This window comes from Phocoena sinus, chromosome 5 (genome assembly GCF_008692025.1).
Source record: "Phocoena sinus isolate mPhoSin1 chromosome 5, mPhoSin1.pri, whole genome shotgun sequence".
In the NCBI taxonomy this organism is placed as follows: domain Eukaryota; kingdom Metazoa; phylum Chordata; class Mammalia; order Artiodactyla; family Phocoenidae; genus Phocoena; species Phocoena sinus.
The window spans coordinates 64,660,284-64,674,948 of record NC_045767.1 but is presented as its reverse complement, the minus strand read 5'-3'; the positions used below and the strand labels follow the sequence as shown (position 1 = coordinate 64,674,948).

At 42.5% G+C, this 14,665-nt stretch overlaps 1 protein-coding gene across 5 annotated transcripts in view; it reads right to left on the bottom strand.

The window, feature by feature from the left end:
• Positions 1-14,665, bottom strand: part of FAM114A1 (family with sequence similarity 114 member A1) — a 68,181-nt gene that overhangs the window by 22,797 nt on the left and 30,719 nt on the right. For 3 of the 5 annotated variants that reach the window (XM_032632242.1, XM_032632244.1, XM_032632241.1), the window contains 4 exons: positions 13,279-13,392; positions 13,054-13,160; positions 9,911-10,045; positions 4,998-5,150 (listed from right to left, as the gene is read on the bottom strand). In XM_032632242.1, the coding sequence (XP_032488133.1) occupies positions 4,998-5,150; positions 9,911-10,045; positions 13,054-13,160; positions 13,279-13,392 (509 nt within the window). The remainder of the gene's footprint in view (positions 1-4,997; positions 5,151-9,910; positions 10,046-13,053; positions 13,161-13,278; positions 13,393-14,665) is intronic. The other 2 variants (XM_032632245.1, XM_032632243.1) reach the window with 1 other exon arrangement.

Genomic DNA, 14,665 nt, shown 5'->3' with positions numbered 1-14,665 from the left:
ATACATACAAATACACTTGCTAGATGTTTTATTGTACTGGGGTTACAAAAGCGTACAAGATACATTTTTCTTCTCAGAGATCTTACAGTCTCAAGGAGGGAGGCCCATGTGAACAGATAACAGCCACACCAGGTGTGAGTGTAGTGACAGTAGGGGGTTCCCAGTAAGGGGGCTGCAAGGCTCCTTGGGGGATACAGCACAGAGGATGATGCATAAACTGGTGTGCTCCCTGTTCACTGTCTTCAGAACCCCTCTTTTGAAACTGTCCTTCATAAGCACTTAAAAATTATTTGTACAGATGGTCAGTCAACCTCTGTGAACCTGAAGACCATTTGAATTTCCAAAATGGTCACAGTACATGGAGAACCATATAAAAAGTGAAGTCTGACTATAAAGTAGTAAAGTTTTAAATTTTCATACTGCAGGTCAAACACTTGCTCTGGAGGGAGAGCCAGCAGAGAAGCTGCCATACTCTTTGGATTGTGTTTTCATATTGATTATGGCAGTAGACTTGCAGTCCAGACAAGTGAGAGAGTTAGAGGGCATCACCGAGGCCTGACACCATTTCCCTAAAAGTTGCCAATGCACATCATCAGGACGTAATGCAACTGACACCAAGGCTCTGAGAGGAAGTTCAGGGGGAAGTCTTCAACACAAAACCCATTAGGCGCCGAGTTCAGCAGGTGGAAGTAATGCTCCCTGCATGCTGGCCGCCCCTACTCCCTTCTGCCCTGGCCTCTTCAGAGTCTTCATTTCAGTTCATACACTCATGTTTAGGGCTCACGGTCCTAGATATGCCCACATCATATCTTTATGCTTCAGATATATTTTCTAAACAGCACTTTTCTCAGAGTAAAGAAATATGGGTAATTGAATAAATGTTAAAGTACAACGCTTAGTGAAAAAGTATACACACATGTGGGGCCTCTTGGTTTCTCTGTGTCTTCTGAGGGTAGCTATCCTCCAGGAGTGAATGCATTGGGGTTTTAAGATTTGGGCATCTCCCAGGAAGGGTTCTTTTTTTTTTGTGGCACGCGGGCCTCTCACTGCCGTGGCCTCTCCCGCTGCGGAGCACAGGCTCCGGACGCGCAGGCCCAGCGGCCATGGCTCACAGGCCCAGCCGCTCCGCGGCACGTGGGATCCTCCCGGACCAGGGCACGAACCCGCGTCCCCTGCATCGGCAGGCGGACTCCCAACCACTGCGCCACCAGGGAAGCCCGGAAGGGTTCTTTTTAGTGAAGTACTCTTTGGTCAGCATCTTTCTATTACAGCATCTCTTTTGCTTCCTCTAGTTCATTCCATTATGCTAGCACGATGTGCATTAAATCTTTACTTCAGTCCGATAATAAATAATAAATAATCATGCACTCCTCAATATTCATGGAATGCTGACTATATGCTTGGCACTGTGCTTAAGTGTTGTCAGGGACACAAGGGTAAACAGTCTGCCTTGTAAATCTTTTCCCTGAAAGGGGGTGTGGGGTGTCATTTTGAGGATTCTTGTTTACTGTTTTGGTTAAGTATTGAGTATAATGACAATAAAAATATCAGTTTTTCCTTAAGATTTATAGTACAGCACGTTGCCATGCCTGTTGACATCCTAGAATCAATCTAGTAGGTAGTAATGATTCCTTATAATTCTGTACACCCTGTCTAAGTTTCAGCCAATGGAATGTTAGCAGACGAGATGTGTACCATTTCTGGGTTAAAGTTTTTAACAAATGGGAACGTCCCCTCTATATTCTCTCTCCTTATGCTGGTGGGATGAAGAAGACAACAAGGCCCTAGAGGAGAGTGAAATCCAATACATTAGACTTGGTCGTAGGGGAGTCCACAGGGCCAAAGGGATGTGCCCACTAAGAACCCACACTCCCACTTCTCGATAACTCTCCAGGTGACTGATGTTTCCCCTTCATGATCTGTATGGACCTCTTCCCCAGGCTGTATTCCCTATGGCGGGACCATCCACTGGAGCGTGCACTCCTAGGCCCAAGGGATGGACAAAGGCGGCCGTTTGCAGGGGATGTGGATGGTGTTTGAACTGGGGCATCCTCACTCGTGCCAATGAGGGTCCTTGAAGCAACAGACAGCTGGAGATAAAGGGAAGAGAGCAGGCAGGAGGGTGATATGAAAATTTGAGGAGTCTGAGAATTCTAAATGGGAACCTGGCCTTCCAGGCCATTATGAAAGTACATTTGTCAAGGAACGATGACAGAATATATTTTCTTTAACAGTTTGTTTCCAAAAGCTCTTTACCTTTTAAATATTTGGTATGTGCAGTGTTGTCAGATAAAATATAGGATGTCTGACTGAATTTGAATTCCAGATAAACAATGAATGTTTTCTTGGTATAAGTGTGTATCTCAGATATTGCATAGGACATATTTATACTAAGAAAGTATTCATTGTTTATCTAAAGTTAAAATTTTATTAGTCATCCTGTATTTTTATTTGCTAAATCTGACAACCCCAGTAGGGTCTCCATTTGTATTCTTGCCAGGAGCCTGTGAATATTAGGATGGGACTAGTGGAGCCATAAGATGGACAGAGCCTGGCTTCTGGATCCCTAAATGCTGGAAAGCTGCCTGCTGACCAGACACTCATATCTTGGGCTGTCACAGGAGTGAGGAGAACTCTTACTGGTTTTGACCCATATATTTTTAGGACTATTTATTATAACACCCAGTAACTATTATTACTAAGCCAAGAAAAAGTTCTGCATTTCTCACTATGAAAACTACGAAAATCTCCAGGCTGGGGAAAGAAAGCAGAGCTTGTGGGAGCAGTATGCCAACAGAGGGAAATGCCCCCCTCCAGGGACCAAACTGCCTTCCTGGCAACATCAGTCCTTTGGGGCTCTTTTCTAGAGGCCTGGGGCTGTTTTACAGCTAGACCTGCATTGGAACCAGCCAGAGTGGAATGTCTCTCTACCACCGTGATAGATTCAAGGGGCCATGCTCCCCTGTAATGTTTTCAACAATAATAACATGTATATATAAGAATGCAGATAAAAATAAAATGTCATCAACATTATATATGCGTATACACGTGTATGTAAAAATGGCAGCTAACGTTTATTGACTACTTATTATGTATTAGGCATGCTGCAACTAGCTTCACATGGATTATCTCATTTAATTCTTTTAATAATTTTACGAAGTTGATTGTCATTCCCATTTCATCGATAAGGAGATTGAGGTAAGACGGGTCCAAAACCATACAGCTACTGAGTGGCATTTGATCACATAATGTCTGACCCCAAACCCTGCTTTTGTAGGGAAAAGTTTGTTTTTTAGTGGAAAACTATATTTTTCCAGATCACACTTTACCAGATTATTGGATCCTGATTCCATGGGAGTAATTTTATAACTCCGTAAAATGTAGATAGCTGATAGCAGTGCAAAACAATAACGAATTTTGCCCAGTGGAGGGACAACCTCTCCTTCTATGGAAAAACCAGGTTTGTGTCCATTTGTACATTCATTTCAAAATTGCTTTATTTCATATGAATTTGTGCTTCTTTGGCTTTTCCTTCGAACCGGTTATAACATCGTCTGGTTCTTTCATTTAATTAATGAGGTAAGTAAATTCTTTGATTTGTGTTCACTTGGTATCTGCATGAGTCATGATTTTGCTTTAAAAAAATGATCTGTTAACAGTTTAACCACAAGACTGTCAGCGATGGCTAATGGATAACGAAAAAGGAAATAAACACAGAGTAACTTGTATTATGTAATCTTATATGTGTGTGTGTGTGTGTCCATCCTGTTTGGTTCTTGGTTACCTGTTATATGGCTGAGGTCATCTTTCCCTGACTAGGTGGGCTTCAAGAATGTCTCAACCCCCCAAAGTCCAAATGTAAGAGGACAAGGCCAACAGAGAGTCAAAAATCACTGTTCGCTTCTAAGGCTTACTTTCAAGTTCAGCCTCCTGTCTGAGAACCTGCCTCTCCCCCAAGTAAATGTCACTGGGATGGCCCATGGCCCCTCCCAGGAAGTCCAGAGGGTACTGCCCTGTGGCCTTCACTGCAAAAACACCCCAGACTACAGTAAGTCTGACTCACAAGAAGAGCAGTATATACAATTAAATGAGTTAATAGTTTTAAAGTGCTTAGATTAGTGATTATATAAATGACATATAAGTGTTTGTTAAATAAAAACACACACATTTGGGGACGGACACACACACACACACACACACACACACACACACACACACATCCTTTTAAAAAAAAAGAAATCACCAACAACCCTGCTGACTTCCACTATTCATGTTTGTTTTCTTGGGATCAGACAGAGTGAATGTGCAGGGCTGTTAGGTAATTTCCCAGAGCTCTGTTCAGGAGCACCACTAAATAGAGCTTTAACACCCAGTAAGATAATCCTGCCCTTTGTGGCCCAGGCATTCTAACAAATGGGTGAATAAATAACTATATCACCCATGAAACTAAATATATTAGAACCCTGCAGTCTGGGAGAAATACCAGCTGCTTTGTCTCCACTGGGTAGGAATGAAGACATGGCCTGGCAGGGCACCTCTGATCTGGGTACTACATCATCAAATGGAGGCACAGGCCAGGTGCTGACAGCCAGGGTTTGCAAGGCCTTTTGGGCCGTGAGTTGGGGGTGGTGATGACTCCTATCATGCTGGCTCTCCTGGGGCTGGTGAGGGGGAACAGCTAGGCACAGGATAGAGAGAAAATAATACGGAGCCTGAGAGGGGTCATCAGGCTGGACAGTATCTGTGACCTCAGCACAGTAATGAGGCTCTAGAAAGGAGGCTTTCTTTCGTGTTTAAGAAGACGTATTCACTCCAGGTGCTTCTAATGTAGTAGACAGTCCTCAGACCCCAAATGTGGGAGATGAGTACAGGGACCCTGTTTGTGTGTGTGCGTGTATGTGTGTGTGTTTTTAATAATTTTTTTTTTAACATTTTAAAAAAAAAAGAAGAAGACGTATTCATGAGCGTGCTACTTTAAATGACCAGGACAGACATACCTTGCTTTCGCTTTCATTGGACAGAATTTCCAGGGCTTCCAGGTGTGACAAACCCTGATACTCATCAAACAGCATCCCGTAGTGTGCGGTCCTCTCGGCCGTGAGCTGCTGTGCCAGCCTCTGCTTCTCCTTCTCCTTGGCTTCCCGCAACATCTGCACAAATACACAGTGTTTGTACACTAAGGATACGCTTAAAAGCCACATTTCCTGCGGAAGATGTTGGGGGAGATGAGCACTGACTTGGTACTTGTGAAGAGTAGGTTTTAGTCACTGTGGAATTTCTAAAAAAATGACTTTTTGCATTGATCTTACTCACAAGTTTTTACATAATATTCCACTTTGAACTTTTCATGTTCATAGGTACACAGCAAAACAAAGCAAAAATTCTACACCCAGGAAGGGGATTGAAAAGAAGCAAAACAAAAGCTGAACAGTGGTTTCTACTGAAGTGTTTTCCGTGTGTGTGATTAATCTTATTTTTAAAATGTCCAGATTTTCTATAATGAGCAAATTTTATTTACACTGGGAAAGTTGAATCTATTGTGACAGGATTCATTGCAACTTGTGCCCCTAGGCAGACTTCAAAGCAAAAATAAGCTGGTCTGATTTTATTTGAGTTATTTAAAAATTTTGTGTGTGTGGTTATTAAACATCTTTGATGAAAATGATTAATAAAATATAAACTCATAGTGTATTCCTCACCAGATACTTAATATTAATATAAATAAGAATGTTAGCTTATCAGTTTTTTGATAAGATTGGTTTCTAGAAATACTGTGAACCGAGTTCCTCTCCAGGTTGATCATTTTTCTCCAGTTATTTTTCTGCTGATTAAATAATAAGACAGTAAAATAAACGCAAGTCCACCAGTTACTCTTAATTTCCTACCTTTGTTTTCTTCAATTCTAAGCATCTTCTATTTGATTCCTCATCAAGGTGACTGTGGCATTTAGTTTATAGGGTTCTTTAATATCTGTGAAGAGCACCATAAATGCACTGGCCACCACAAGGTCACAAGCGGAAGATCATGAAAGAATAGATTTTGGTTTTTATTATGTGTCAATAAACAATCAGCTTCATTCTCCTTTTTGGTTCTTGAGGTTGTTAACCCCAAACCCACCAGGCTGCAGACAGAATTCTCCCTCCTGCCTGTCTTTAAGACTAAATAAGTATAAGATCTGAAAGTTTTCAAAACAGCCCCATCAAATCATCCCTGGGAACTGTTAACATTTACAATAAAACCCAGCTACTCCCACGGATCTCACTGGCTTGGTGGTGGTGAAATAAAGTAACAAAGTGACACTGAAATTGCTTTCTTTCCTACACCAACTTTCATCTCTAAATTCTGATTCAGGTTAGAGGGAAAAAGGGATGCAATAAAAGGTAAAGGGAAATTGTCACTTTGGAACGATGTGGATTCACCCAAGAAATGGAGGGTGAAATTAAAGTGGCCTAAAGAAGAATTAACTGGCTTTCGGGGTGCTGCTGCTACATTCCCTCTGGAGAAGAAAAGGAGATTGGTTTAAATAGCAGTGAGTGATTCTGGCATGGAAGACTTTGGGACAGAAGGGCAGCTTTGGAAACTTATACCAGTGGGATCTGAGAATCACCCTGTCCCCACGTTATTCAAAGAGTAAGAAAGAATGCATGAGAAACTTAGGGAGGGCATGCATTAACATTTCTGATGTCTAGAGTTATTTAGTGTGGATTAGGAAAAACATAACAGATGTCCCTCTCTCAGTTGATGGCAGCTTCATCCTTGTAGCTGCTTAGGCAAAAACCCTGGAATCATCCGTGCCTCTTCCTTTTATGTCATACTCCATACTCAGTCCACCAGGAACTCTGGATCGACCTTCAAACTACACCCAGAACCAGCCTTCATCACCACCTTCATGGCTTCACACTGCTCTGAGCCACCATTATCCTTTGTTTAGATACCTGCAAACGCCTCCTGAGGAGGCTGTGAGAGGGGAGCGTAAATGACCAAGAGCCCCGAGGGTGCGCTTTGAAACCCACTCTTCATTTTCACTGAGGTCATGCCTCTTACCACCTCCCCCTGCCATCACTGGTGCAGCAGGGATGTTAGGGCAGACCTTCTCCTGAGAGACGGAAACTCCTCTGTCAGTGGACTTTGGCTGAAGGACTCTCCCATGGCTTTGCCAAACCTTCCTTAGACTGCACAGCAATCTAGGATGATTGCACCCAGTCTCCTTTCTTGTTCCCCTCCACTGGGATCAGACTTGCATTGTGGTCTTATGGCTCTCCCCCAACTCCCACAATTTTCTCTCACATTGTCATTTCTACTAATAAAATCCTTGCACGTTTAAACTTAACTTGGCATCTGCTTCTGGGAGGATGTAGGCTGATACACACTCTAACCGGTCTCCCTGCCCTTCACCCTCCCCCCAACCTAGTCTGTTTTCAACACCATAACTAGAGTGATACTTTTAAAATCAGATCTTGTCACTCCAAAACGTTGCAATGGTCTCCCCTTTTCACTAATAGTGAAGTCAAAGGTTCTTACAAACACCCTCCACAACCTTCCATCACCTGCTCCCCATGACCACACTGGCCTCATCTTCAGCAACTCTCATCCTGGCTCACTCCTCCCCCACCACACAGCATCCTTACTCTTCCTTGTTCATACCAGACACTCCTGCCTCAGGGCCTTTGCACAAGCTGCTCTTTCTGCTTGAAATGCGCCTCACCCAGATTCTGCAGTCAAGCCCTTCATCTCCTTCAAGTATTTGCTCCAACGTCATTCATCTATCTTCATGAAGTTCTCCCTCACAATCTGACTTAATACTTAACCTGCCCCTCACTCCCATATTCCTGATTACCCTCTTTCTTGCTCTACTTTTTCTATTTTTTTGACAGCACTCATCCTCTTCTAAAATATGAGATACTGGTTATTGTTTGTTTGTCCCTCCTCACCAGAACAGATCTCCATAATGCAGGGATATTTACTCATTTTGACCACTGATGTATCTCAAGTGCTTAGAACAGTGCCTAGCACATAGTGGACATTCAAAATGCATTGTGGAGCGAATGACCGAATGAAAAATTACTGCTCGGAAGGAAGCTGAAGTGGGTAATGGCCCCCCACATATTTTTCTCCCCTTTCTATGAGGCTGGAAGTAAAGGATTTTAAGATGGTAGAGCCACAAGACGTGGGCTGCCCGCGAACGCTAACACTATAGGAATGAAAGATAAAACTTCTTCATTTTAAGCCACATTGATACTTGGGTTATTTTATTTTTGGTTTGGTTTTGTATTTGTACAACATCTAGTGTTAATGTCCTGATTAATACAAAATCTATTTTCTTCTTTAAGGATCTGGAGGGTGATGGTCTAGCTGATCCTGCCAAGTCCCTACCTGGGCTGTAATATAACAGTGGTTATATGTGGGTTATTCTGGAAGAGCCAAGAAGAAATCACCTAAAAATCAAACTTTTCAGGAGCTGCCACTCACCTGTTGCCAGTGATAGCTCCTTCGTGGCTTCCCAGCACTGAGCCATGGGAAGATGTGTTTGTCCTGCCTGTGAAATTTGTAAGATCCTGCATCTGCTGCTCCTGATTTTGATAAGACATAGAGAGACCTGGTGTATCAGACTCTTAAGGGGGAAGGGGAAAAGGGGCATGATTGACACTATAGGGTCTGAGCTGGTCATGTGTCAACTGAAAGAGCAAGTTCAGTATTAGGGTTTTGTATTTGGAAAATAAGATAAACATTATTTTTAATTTTACTGACTGCTGTAAGTAAGCAAAACATAGATTAAATTCTTCATACCATATTTCTCAAGGAGGAACACTTTAGAGCTGGAAGTATGAGAGGAGAAGTCTAACCTTGCATATAGTAAGAGAAATATAAATTAAAATTCCAATGAGATACCATTTCTACCTATCACCTTGATACATAAAAAAGACAATGACAACAACTAACATTCTTGGGTGCTAACTATGAGTCGGGTTCTATTCTAACTCATTTCATCCTCACAACAAAGCTATCCGTAGGTATTGATGTTCCCAGCGTACAGATGAGTAATCTGAGGCACAGAAGGGTTAAGTTGTCTGCTCAAGGTCATGTAGCTAGAACGTGGTAGAGCTGGAATATAATCGTAATATAGACTGAATGTTTGTGTTTCCCCAAAATTCTTATGTTGACACATAATCCCCAGTGTGATGATATTTAGAGGTGGGGTCTTTGGGAGGTGATTAGGTCATGAGGGTGGAACCCTTTTACGAACAGGATTCATGTCCCTATAAAAGAGACCCAGAGAGCTCCTTTGCCTTCTTCTACGATGCGAAGAAACTGTGTGAAAACGTCTGTCTATGAATCAGAAAGCAGGCCCTTACCAGACACTGAATCTGCTGCTATTCTGATCTTGAACTTCCCAGACTCCAGAACTTTGAGAAATAACTGTTTGTTGTTTATAAGCCCCCCAGTCTGCAGTATTCTGTTATAGCAGCCCGAATGGACTAAGACAAATGGCATCGATGGAATTATCCTCAAGAAATTATTAAGTATAATTTATACTTAATAAAGCAAGGTACAAAGGAGCATGGTTAGTATGCTAACACTTGGTTGAAAATGTTTGTATGTATATACGTGCACATGTATATATATGTATATGTTTAGCTACATCTATCTATATAGTCATATCTATACCCATATCTATATCTATATCTAAGTCTGTCTGTATAATGTCTCTGATAGAATCCGTAAGAAGTCGTTAACAATGGTTGTCTCCCATGATGTGTGGCTGGGGAAAGGGGTGTATTAGAAACTCAATTTTCACTCCCTGATATTTTGTGTCATTTGAATTTGACATGTGCTTTAAAACATTTATTAAAAAAGGTAAATAAAAATGTATTCACTTTATTGACCAAAAGAACAAATCACATAATCCCACCTGAGATAAGGAAACGGTTCTCTCCATGAGTGTCTTGGTCCGCTTAAAACCTGGGTCACTTTCTGCAAGGACATTCATAGTTTTCTTGCCAATGAATTCCAGAGCATCAAGACCACCTGTTAAGACGCTTTTACCCTGCCAATGAGATAATTGCACGAGATTAGGTTTTCATGTTTTGCTGTTCCGAGGCAGTCAGCACCTCCTAGACTGCACTATATTCAAATATGAAAAGCAATATAAAGTCACAGTTTTTTCTCATCAGGAGATTTATCATCCATTTAATCCTATTTTCTTTTCCGTGGAAGAGCATATGTCATATAACTTTGTAGGACATGCAGTGTTATTAAATAAGGATGCTTAAGAAAACCAAAGCACATTAGGGATTAATTTTATTGGCTGTGTGTATGAATAGATATGTTCCTAAGACAAAAAATTAATAGGTGACCCAATTGCTGTTTTTGTTTGAAAACATTTTAACCCAAGTAACAGAATCATTTGGAGCAGTCTATAAAAATGTCAAATACTCTTGCCAGTTTAGGGAATTCTTTAATATAGGGCCCTAGAGTGTAGGACCCTCAGGCTGTTTCAGTGGCTCGTGCATACTTTCAGAAAGTAGCAATAACCGCCTATAATTAGTATTTTCATGAAATAAGACACGTTGATTCCATGTGTTTCTGGCTTTAGAAATTGTTCTATTATGTAGTTAACCACTGCAAATTCCTTTGCCAGTCACTGTTTCTCTTTCTAAAAAAAAGAGTAAAACAATCAAGATTTACTCATATAAACTGTACATACAAACAGAACTGCTTACATTTCTTTGCAACATCTTCTTTGCCTATACCCCAACTATACAACTACAATTACAATATGCATATATCTGTGTTTTTTCTCACCTTACATGAGTTTGCATAGGTTATATTTTATTATTACATTATTCTTTTTTTTTTTGCGGTACACGGGCCTCTCACTGTTGTGGCCTCTCCCGTTGCGGAGCACAGGCTCCGGACGCGCAGCCTCAGCGGCCATGGCTCACGGGCCCAGCCGCTCTGCGGCATGTGGGATCCTCCCGGACCGGGGCACGAACCCGTGTCCCCTGCATCAGCAGGCGGACTCTCAACCACTGCGCCACCAGGGAAGCCCTACATTATTCTTTATATGCATTATCCATTTTCATAATTATCATTTCAACAGCAATATTTGATTTCACTGATTAATACGCTTTATTAGTCATCACCATCTTGGACATTTAGACTGTTTTCCGATTTGGGAGCCAATTAATAATCACACTACAAAACAGATTTTATTTTTTTTTTGGCGGTACGTGGGCCTCTCACTGTTGTGGCCTCTCCCGTTGCGGAGCATAAGCTCCGGACGCGCAGGCTCAGCGGCCATGGCTCACGGGCCCAGCCGCTCCGCGGCATGTGGGATCTTCCCGGACCGGGACACGAACCCGCGTCCCCCGCATCGGCAGGCGGACTCTCAACCACTGCGCCACCAGGGAAGCCCCAAAATAGATTTTTAAATGCACCTATTTTGGGAGGACTAGGGGATATCAGCAATTCACACTTTTGCATAATTTGATTTACTTTCTCCTAACATTCCTATGAGGGATTACTTCAGTAGAGAATAAGATGGGAGAAGGAAGGATGAAGGGACTTTGAGTAAGGGCAGACTTGGTGGGGGGGTGTCTGGAGCTTGGGAAAAGGGAGAACCGGAAGGTTGGAGAGCACACAGAAAGGAATGTGAGGATGCTGAGAACAAACTCAGAGGGCCCTGCCTCGTAGCTCAGGGAGACCATGGATTTACTTCCTCTTTTTTTTTTTCTTTTCTTTTTCTTTTTTTTTTTTGGCCGTGCTTTTGTAGCATGAGGCATGTGGGATCTTAGTTCCCTGACCAGGGATCAAACTCTCTTCCCTTGCGTTGGGAGCGTGCAGTCTTAGCCACTAGACCACCAGGGAAGTCCCCATGAATTCACTTCTTATGCCAGAGGTAATGAAAGTGCTCTGTCCCATCCCCAGCCCTACAACCCTCCCCGCACACCTGCCGTGGGCACACTGGACTTGTACTGCTATCCGACTCCTAAAACATACTTGCTGATCCCCCTTCTCCCTGGTTAGTCTAGAGGACCTCAAGTATCAAGGAAAGGAACAGTCATTTCCTATTTCTGGCATACCCTGACCTGAAGTCTGGCTAAGACACCCCCATATGTGTGTCCACAGCCCCCTCTTCTTCCCATACAGCATTGCATTTGACAACTGTTAAGTTGCCTCCACCTTCCAGGATGTTATGCCCTCTTTCAGCTTATGCCCAGCATCTAGCATAGCTCTTGGGATATAATGAAAGCTAATTACCTTTTTTTTAAAAATGAATGAATGAATAAATTGGATGTGAGCCATATTTCTTAAAAAACTAGTTATTTTGTTTCACATAGCAGAAAGTAAACCTTTTCCTTCTGATCCTGAAGACCAGCTAACTGCCTTATCTCAGTTGGGGTGCATCCCCCTTTTTTCATTATTCATTAGTGTTTTGTTGTCAATAACAAGCTTCTTAAGCTTCTTTAAAAGGAAGGGGCCTGGGAAGGAGGGATGTGTATTAGGGCTATTCAAGGAAAGAGGAGAGTGAGAATTGGGAGGTAGGGATGGAGGAAGAATGTTGGTCTTAGTTATCTGGAAACACTTTAGTAACATGTTGGGGAATGTTCCTGATTCTTTACTGGTATATATATATATATATATATATATATATATATATATATATATACCTGAATCACTTTATAATTTTTCAAATTGAAGGTTAAGAAACATAGAGCATCTCAGAAAACCAGCTCTAAGAAAGAGCCCTCTCTCCCCGCAAGCAGAGGCTGTCCTTGCAGCCATTGGAAAGGACACTGTTATATCAGACTGAAAAATGTTCCTTCTAAGCAGCTCCCTTCTTTTAAACATAAAATATATTTCATTTTGTTCTTATCATTTTGGTTCCAAGGTCACGCCTACTCCGTGGGAGAAAGCATAACAAAATCATAATCCAAAGTTATGAGCAAGACCATCTTTTCTCTGATGTATCTAGGTCACTGGTAAATAAAAATATCAAAAAAAGGCACTGGCAGACCTCAGGGAAAACAGAGGAAGCAGCTAAGGACTCACTGTGTTCTGAACCGCATTGGTGATGGCTGACAGCATGCCCCGAGACCCCGATGAAGGAGAAGTGGGTGGGCTTTCTGCAGGCCTCTGATCTGCGGCTGCAACTGCTACTAAAGAGAAAAACACCCTTTCAGAGTTCGTTTTGCTGATATGAACTTGGAACTCTATTTGTGCACGTGGTGTAATCAACCCAAGTCCAAGAAATCCCCAAATAAATGCACCACTCACTTTGAGGGATTTCATTTGCAGTATCAGGTTGGGCCCCTTCGGAAGAGGCAGAATTCACACTATGAATCCGGAGGGTGGCCCCTGCTTTTTCCTTGACCGCTGTCAACCCATGACCTGTCAGGAAATAAAATATGGCTCATAGATACAATAGAAGCCCACGGTCTGCAGGTTCCATAGCTCATCTCCCAGAGCTCTTCTTGTAAGCTGTAGGTGTATATCCCGACTGTGAGAGAACGTGGTGATTAACAGCACAGACTTTGCAAGCTCTCAGATGTGGGTTCCAGTTCGAGCTCAGTTTCACCATCACCCAGATGGGTGACTTCTGAGAAGTTACCACCTCTCTGTGACTCAATTTCTCCACTGTGTTGTTGCGAGGAGCAAATAAGCATGGACAGGGCTCCCAGATGCTTTATTAGTCCCTCTTACTTCTCACACTATCTAACTAGCAACCTGGGGTTTCCAACCCAAGATATTATGTGAATGGTATCCCTGTCTTAACCTCTTTCCTCTTTTCTAAGCTTCTCAAGGCAGGTATGTGTCATTCATTTTTTGATTCCTTGTAGGCCTATCCTATTGTAGGTACTCAATTACTACTTGTTGAATAGAAATCAGCTGAGCCTTAACAAAGTGTCAGTCATTCCTTTAGTACGCTCTGTATGTGTGAGAGCAGGGTCTGGAGATGACATGTCAGGATCCAAAGGTAAGCCAGTGGGAAAACTAGAAAGGGCACTCAACAGCTCTGATAGTTATCTTAAGCAGTAACAGTCCAAACACAAGATGTAAGAATAGTCAGCCAGGATGAGGGGCACTGATTTTACTCTATCTGAGCCGGGACAATCCCTATAATTCCCTGGAGCCCAGCACAGTGTGCATTCAATATCAATAACTGTTTAGTGAATACAGAGCTGACCTTCTCATCCACTACCCCCGCCCCGCCACTGACACATACACACAAACAAACTTTAGCTTGACAGAGAAATAGCTTTGTCTACATTTTGGAGCCATTTTTTTCTCCTTAGAAAACTAATAGTCTAGTGATGTCTTAAGTGGCTGTTTGAATTCTTGGAGAAGCAGCCTGGGCTGCCATCTTCACAGCACTCCCCTCCCCCTTAGTGCTCGGGGAGAAAAATGAAAGATTCCCTCAGGACCCTAGGCAACCTCAGGTTGTTAAAACCCAAGGCAGCAGCAATATTAATAGCTGGGGGCAAAAGGCCCAAGTCACAGCAGGATTTGAGAGCCAAAGAGAACCACCTAGTTGTAGAGGGCACCACTCAAATGACTGACCGTCCATCTCCTGAATAAGAGAAAGACATGGATGAACCCCAAACCCAAAGAGTCATATTTCATCAATCGTAAGCTTGCTTATCAGAGGGGTCTTAACTTAATC